This window comes from Pogoniulus pusillus, chromosome 13, assembly GCF_015220805.1.
Source record: "Pogoniulus pusillus isolate bPogPus1 chromosome 13, bPogPus1.pri, whole genome shotgun sequence".
Taxonomy (NCBI): Eukaryota; Metazoa; Chordata; class Aves; order Piciformes; family Lybiidae; genus Pogoniulus; species Pogoniulus pusillus.
The window spans coordinates 5,097,204-5,104,979 of NC_087276.1; the positions used below are offsets into that span (position 1 = coordinate 5,097,204).

A 7,776-nucleotide genomic window follows, 5' to 3' on the forward strand; every position below is an offset into this window, starting at 1 on the left:
AGCCTTGAGCTCTGTGGTAAAGGGTTGGACTTGATGATCTGTGAGGTCTCTTCCAACCCTGATGATGATGATGATACTGTGTGTGCAGTGCTTGTATTACCCTTCACGCAACGGCTGTGGCTGTAGAGCACAGAAGTTACAAAGATGTCCTCCCAGTGCTTGCTCAGTTTTGGGTGCTTGTGATGGTTTGGGTGTTCCCTGTGCCCCCACACTTTGGAAAATCACCCAGACTAGACTCAGTGGCTCTGGAAATTGAGTGAAGCTTTATATTTACAGCTTAGCACAGATATACAAGCAGACATTTACAACAGATACAGAAATAGACAAGTTAAAAGGTAATACAGAAACACAGCAGCCCTCCCAGACACCTGAGTCCCCAGGAGGGGCTCCCAACCACCCTTCCACCTTCCTCCTACCCTTCTACCTTACCCAAGACTTTGCCTTATGCTCAAGGTAGCTTGGAGGGTAGGCCAGGGTTAGGAAGCAGATAGATCAGTCACACAGGTGGCAGGTTAGGTTAGAGAGAGGTGCAGCCCACAAAGCCCAGAGAGCAACTCTGTTACCTATGTTTGTATTCTTGTTCTTATACATCTCAGCAAGCCTATGAGTGAAGTAGACATCACCATTGTTTCCTTTTCACAGCCCAGTATCCAATTCTTCTCACCAAAACATTCCAGCTAGCTTTAAACTAGCACAGTGCTGCAGTATATGAGGTGTTGGAGTGGGTCCAGAGAAGGGCAACGAAGGTGTTCTTGAGAACAAGCCTCATAAGAGGAGCATCTGAGGGAGCTGGGATAGTTTAGTCTGAGAAAAAAAAGGAGGCTGAGAGGAGATCTTATTGCTGTCTATGACTACCTGAGAAGAGGTTGTAGAGATGTTGGTATTGGTTTCTTCTCTCAAGTCACAACTGGCAGGACAAGGAAATGGCATCAAGTTATGCCAGGAGAGGTTAAAGTTAGGTACTAGAAAAACCATGTGTACTGAGAGGGTTCTCGAAGACCCGAATAGGCTGCCCACAGAGCTAGCTGAAATGCCATCTCATGGTGTATTTAAAAGCTGTCTCTATGTGGTGCCCAAAGATACAGCGCAGTAAGGGCCGTGCTAGAGTTAGATAGTAGTTGGACTTGATGAGCTTAATGGCCTTTTCCAACCACAGTGGTTCTGTGCAAGTGATAACCATTCTGGGGCGCTGAGTTGCCAGCCAGATGCTGAGTTGGGTGCCTGCCGTGGGAGCCGGGGCAGCTCTCGGTCCTCACCGAGCAAATCCGCCCGGATTGGGCAGATGAGCTGTGGCAGTGGTGCTGGGCTTGACCTTCTTCTTGCTTGTCCCTAGCAGAAACTCTCCTTCGCTGTAACCAGCCCCTCGGGCTTGTGGCTTGCAAGCAGTGCCACTTGCCACAGGCTGGGGCAGCGACCCGGCATCCAGGCGGGCGCAGTGCAGTGCAGCGCTAGGCACTTCGCAAGCCGTTACAAACCCGTGTCAGCTCCAGAGGACGAAGAGACACCTGGAGACTGCAAAGTGACGGCGCCGTTGCAGCGGTTATGCTGTGTGGAACCGCAGGCTGAGTTTGGGCTTGCTGATTTTGGAGCAGTTGTTAAATGACGTCTGATAAATGCGAGCCTTTGGAAATACCAAGCTAACGGGACCGGCAGCCAGAGCCGCGGCTTCACCCACTCCCGGCCTCCCTCTAGCTGAATTTCCTGCCGCCTGCTAGCGGCGCCGCTTCACTGTCCGAGGCATCGCTGGGGGCTGAGCCTGCGCCCCTGGAGCAGGTCTGACGGACACCCCCTCTCCTCCCAGCAACAACGGAGCAATGCCTAACAGCGCGCACTGGCGCGGCGCTGCGCCCCGAGCGGGACGCCCTCTGCGGACAGACGGGAAGGGAGCGCTGCAGACCGACACCAGCGGCGGGGCACTAGGGGGATCAGCAGCACCGCCACGGCGCGCACCGGGGGCGACCCGGCGCGGAGGCAGGAGGCAAACTGCGGTCAAAGCGGCGGCCGCCACGGCCAATGGGCAGCGCGGGGCGGGGCGCGGCCGTGTCGGGCCGCACCTCCGCCGCGGTTCTCTGCGCGGTGGCGGCGGCAGGCCAGGCTCTCCCCGCTGCGGCGCGGAGCGGGGGCGTCATGCGTGCTTGCGGAGCGGCGCAGTACAGAGCCCTGCCCACCCTCCCCGATCGTCGCCCCTTGCTCCCGCCCCCTCGCTGCGGGGCGGAGCGGAGCGCGGCACCGCCTCGCTCCGGCGGCCGCCGTGAGCTGGGCTGCTGCGGCGTCCGCGGCTGCTCGGCGATGGCGACGCGGAAGAAGCGCGGGCGGACGCGCGGTTGCTAAGTAGGGCAGCGGAGGGGTGGGGGCAGTCGTGGGGCCGTCGCGGGGCCGTCGCGGCGACTGCGCCATGCAGGCTGGGCGCGGGGGGCCGGCCGGGGGCCGGCGCCGGGGGCGGCGCGCCCTGCTGCCCGCCACGGGCCCCGGGGCGCCAGGGCGCTGAGCAACAGTTGGCCCCGTCGCTGCCCAGCATGAAAGTGTGCCGGCGGAAGGCGCTGGCGCTGTGCCTGGGATACGCGGTCTTGCTGGTCCTCGCCGCCCTCAACCTGCTGGAATACAAGTGGCGGCGGGGGCTGCGGCGCTGCGGGGAGCCCCCGACGGCCCCCCGCCACCGACTCCCACCGCCCCCGCCGCCGCCGGCCGGGAGCCGTGGTCCGGCGGGCGCCCGGCGGCAGCTGGTCTATGTCTTCACTACCTGGCGCTCGGGATCGTCTTTCTTCGGTGAGCTCTTCAATCAGAACCCCGAGGTCTTCTTTCTCTACGAGCCGGTGTGGCACGTCTGGCAGAAGCTGTACCCCGGGGACGCGGTCTCGCTGCAGGGGGCGGCCCGCGATATGCTGAGCTCCCTGTATCGCTGCGACCTCTCCGTCTTCCAGCTCTACAGTACGGCCGGCGCCGGCAAGAACCTCACCACGATGGGTATCTTCGGGGCGGCCACCAACAAGGTCATCTGCTCCTCTCCCCTCTGTCCGGCCTACCGCAAGGAGGTGGTGGGTATGGTGGATGATCGGGTGTGCAAAAAGTGCCCCCCACAGCACCTCAGCCGCTTCCAGGAGGAATGCCACAAGTATCACACACTGGTCATCAAGGGTGTCCGTGTCTTCGACTTGGCTGTTCTTGCCCCGCTCATGAGGGATCCAACCCTGGACCTCAAAGTCATCCACCTGGTGCGAGATCCGCGGGCCGTTGCCAGCTCCCGCATCAGGTCCCGGCATGGACTCATCCGGGAGAGCCTGCAGGTGGTGAGGAGCCGGGACCCCCGCATCCACCGCATGCCGTTCCTTGATGCGGGCCACAAGCTGGGTGTGAAGAAGGAGGGAGGAGGCGGCTCGGACTACCATGCCCTCGGTGCCATGGAGGTCATCTGCAGCAGCATGGCCAAGACCCTGCAGACTGCTTTGCACCCCCCTGACTGGCTCCAGGGCAACTACATGGCCGTGCGCTATGAGGACCTGGTGGTGGAACCCGTCAAGACCCTCCGGCAGGTGTATGGGTTTGTCAACCTGTCGGTCAGCCCAGAGATGGAGAAGTTTGCCCTCAACATGACCAGTGGCCCTGGCTACTCCTCCAAACCTTTTGTGGTGTCAGCCAGGAATGCCACTCAGGCACTGAGTGCCTGGAGGACTGCACTCAGCTACCAGCAGATCAAGCAGGTTGAGGAGTACTGCCACCAACCCATGGCCCTGCTAGGCTACGAGAAGGTCAGCAGCCCTGAAGAGGTGAAGGACCTCAGCAGAACGTTGCTCAGGAAGCCACGGCTATGACGGGGCAGCTGGTGTCCAGCGACCACCGTCAGTAGTGGCTGAGCCTTGCCAGGGAGAGGAGCCGCTCCTGCTGGCTTGGGTGAGGGACGGATCTGGGAAAAACAGCCTGGTTTCCAGTTTGCTCCAAAGACTGCTGAAGGGTAACATACAGTACTGTGATGGTTTCTTTTTTCTTTTCATCCCCCCCACCACCTTGCATTGGGTTAGAGGCGATAAAAGGTAATTAAGTGGAACTAAAATACGTGTAAAGCTCCATTCTCCTCTAAAACGCCAGGCAGTGATTCTGTACCAAAATACTGTTTATGGATTTCTGGTGGATTTGAAGACGGTAACAAAAAAAACCCAAACCTCTTGCACAATTCCTAACACATCTTTATCTCTCTTGATGTGGAGGGGATGCCCTTGGAAAGCCTAATGCTGAAAAATCAGACTTTTGTATGAAAGCAAATATTCAGACGAGATAGTAATAAAACAATAAATGATATTCATTTTTATAATTACCTCAATTGTTTGGGAATTAACAGTGTTTCTTATGTACAGCTGAGGGGAATGCTTGCTTAAAATAGCAGCGTGGACTTTTTAAAGGGTATGGGTGGAGGGGCTGGAGTGCAACGTTTGATGTATTCGAAGATGATGAGCTGCTCTCACAGATGCAAGCGCAGGTCTCGCAAACGTAGCGCAGGTTTTATGACTTATGGCAAAGCAGATTTCTATTTCACTAATGTCTTTCCTGTTGTATTTAAGGAGTCTTTCCTGTGCTGCTGTTATTAGTGTCCTAAAGAGTTTTAAAATGTTCTTTTAACATCGCAGCAGTATTTATTTCTGTCTTTGACATGTATGTCCAGGAGTTTGCTGTCAAATAGAAGTGGATCTACAGTGTGACAAGAAGTGCGAGGATTTTAAACTGTCATTTATCATACTGGAAATTTTAGCATGTGTGAAAACAAACAAAGTGATATATATTCTATCTATTCTATAATGCTAACAATAAGATATGTAAGATAGTTCTCGGCGTTGATTGGTAACGAGCATAACAGGGAGGCATAGAAAAATGATTTATTTTTTTCCCCCTTTGTCTAAATATTGGAGGGTATATTTATGTACAGGGAGGGAGGAAATGTACAGCTGCGTGTTCATAGCTATAATGAAGCTTTTACAGAGTCAATCTATCATTTGGTTTCAGAGCACTGGTGAGATACTTGTTTCTCCTGAATTGTCATGCTCTACAATGGAGCCAGATGGTGGTCTGGCTCTTTCTGGGAGCTTTGCCTAGAGACTCTTGTCCCATTGTTAAAACTTGATTCCAAAAAAGAACCAAAAAAAAGAGAGATTTTACTACTTCTGCTTTTATAATTTCCTGGAAAAAAAAAAAAGGCCTGTTCTATTAAAGCTTAAGTGGTCTGTTGCATGAGAAGTGCAGACACCTCAAGTAGCTTTTAATCTTGGTGGTGTTCTGTGATGCTTTTCGAAGGCTCATTTTGGAACTGGAGTTTTTAATCGACAAAAGTGGTTTTGCCAGACTGGTCTCTTAGAAGATTCTAAGGCTTTTCTACAGGAAGTAACGTTTTACATTGCCTATTTGGGTGTTGTGCCTTCAGAAAATGTGAAGAGTCTGAGTAGGTGAAACAGCAGTCTCGATGTGTGAAAATAAACTGCTACAAACAGGATGCTCTTAAGTGTGTGTGTGTGTGTGTGTATGTGTGGATTTTTTGGTGATGTATAATATGTCAGTTCCTTGTGTTGGTACTTTAAGTTAAGCAGGTGATAACTGGCTACTAAGTTCATCTGAGTTCTTGATGAAACTTTGGCATTAGATATTGAACCTACTCTGAAAAGGTAACAATAAACCAGTTAAAAGATGACTGCATGATGCATTTGCACGTCTGTTGCCTCGGTATGTCTTTACCACCGGTACAAATAACATCTCTGTGTGGGAGATCTTACAACTGATATTCCCACGTTCCAGACAGCAGTGCTTAAAATGGGATTGAAAATACAAGTGAAGGTAGCTCTGAAATGAGGTGTTTCTTGTTACCACTGCGGAGTGGATTTTGGACGTCTGGGTTTGAGCCCTGCCCTTTTGGGTTTGTTTTTTTTTTTTTCTTACTTTCAGTCATTGCGTCCTGGGGCAGCTCTGGAAAATCTGATCTGCTTACAGAGCATGTCACTTGCTTTTTATATGTCACTTGCTTTTTACTCATCGGCCGCCTCCTCGGGCAGCGCGGTCCGCAGCGCGCAGGGCTGCCTGCGAGCAGCCGCGCACGGTGCGTGGCAGCTGTGCTGCCGGCGGAGCGGCCGGGGAGCCGCAGAGCCTCTCTGCGGAGCTGTGTGCTCCCCGCAGGGACGCGGGCCCCGCTGCCCCTCCGAGCTGGGACGCTGCGCTGCGGTTTCGTCTCCCGCTGCCTTGTGGCTGAAGCGTTGCTGCCGGTTCTGAGCGGGGCTTTGTCACGTTGGAGCGTTACCTCTCTCCGTTTGGGCTGGCTGAAGCACCGGCATCCGTGGGTGCAGAGCTCCACGCTCTCTTCTGGGCAAGTTTTCTGGGTAAGGAAACTGAACGAGAACTAATTGCCTGGGAATAGATGAGACCAATTGCCTTAGCTTCCAAAAAGCTCATTTGGACTCTAGAAGCTCATCCTGTCGTTGCTACTCTTCTAATAACGCTGCCTTGCAAGCATCTGCTTCACTTTACTGGTAGGAATGGTGTGCCAGCAGAGTTAGCAGCAGCTGAGCCGGGGCCATAATTTCAGCTCCACCTACTACATTGCAGCAAGAAATTACCCAACACACTGTACAGTTGCACCTGGGCATGTCTTGGTGAACAGAAGAAGTAATGCAAAGAAAATAAAGGACTGCAATTTGGTTCAGGTGAAGTTTCAGGAGGAGTGAGTGAGATTCTGCTTGTGTAAAATTCAAGTGGGCTAAGCCCTGTGTATAATGCTGCTCCATTCAAAGAAACTAAGCACATGGCCAGCTAAAGTAGTCCTTTCTTGTATTCAGAAAAGAGGGTTAGAGGGGATTTAACAAGCCAAAAAAGTTTTGAAAGTGTGGAAAATTAAAAAGATAGGAGTCACTGTCCCTGGAGGTCTTCAAGAAAAGCCTGAATGAGGCACTTGGTGCCATGGTCTAGTTGACTGGATAGGGCTGGGTGCTAGGTTGGACTGGATGAGCTTGGGGGTCTCTTCCAAACTGATTGATTCTATGATTCTGTGAAAGATTATGAACATGGTTATAAAAGCCCTCTGCCTGTTGGGAGGAGGAACATCTAGCTAAGGTCAGAATGTTTAAATATAACTCGACTTTTATGCTTAAATCTACTGCCTGGGTTTGTTTTCTGTCTGATTTAATAATTACAGTGTGCTGCTTCAGCTGAAGCTGGTGGTTGTGTTGGCAACTAATCCCGCCTGAACATGAGCCAGCAGTGTGCCCAGGTGGCCAAGAGAGCCAGTGGCATCCTGGCCTGCATCAGGAATGGTGTGGTCAGCAGGAGCAGGGAGGTCATTCTGCCCCTGTACTCTGCACTGGTTAGACCACACCTTGAGTGCTGTGTTCAGTTCTGGGCCCCCAGTTTAGGAGGGACATTGAGATGCTTGAGCGTGTCCAGAGAAGGGCGACGAGGCTGGGGAGAGGCCTTGAGCACAGCCCTACGAGGAGAGGCTGAGGGAGCTGGGATTGGTTAGCCTGGAGAAGAGGAGGCTCAGGAGTGACCTTATTGCTGTCTACAACTACCTGAGGGGAGGTTGTGGCCAGGAGGAGGTTGCTCTCTTCTCTCAGGTGGCCAGCACCAGAACAAGAGGACACAGCCTCAGGCTATGCCAGGGGAAATTTAGGCTGGAGGTAAGGAGAAAGTTCTTCCCTGAGAGAGTCATTGGACACTGGAATGGGCTGCCCGGGGAGGTGGTGGAGTCGCCGTCCCTGGAGCTGTTCAAGGCAGGACTGGACGTGGCACTTGGTGCCATGGTCTGGCCTT

At 53.3% G+C, this 7,776-nt stretch overlaps 1 protein-coding gene across 1 annotated transcript; it reads left to right on the forward strand.

Moving 5' to 3' along the window:
• The first annotated feature begins 2,423 nt into the window (after positions 1–2,423).
• On the forward strand, positions 2,424–5,671 carry CHST2 (carbohydrate sulfotransferase 2). The gene has a single exon (XM_064152830.1). It carries the CDS (start codon positions 2,517–2,519, stop codon positions 3,807–3,809), a length of 1,293 nt encoding a protein of 430 aa, XP_064008900.1. The 5' UTR covers positions 2,424–2,516; the 3' UTR covers positions 3,810–5,671.
• Positions 5,672–7,776: the final 2,105 nt, after the last annotated feature.

What these genes read in the sequence shown, in the direction of transcription:
- CHST2 (XM_064152830.1), top strand. Translation starts at nt 2,517, where the DNA reads ATGAAAGTGTGCCGGCGGAAGGCGCTGGCGCTGTGCCTGGGATACGCG.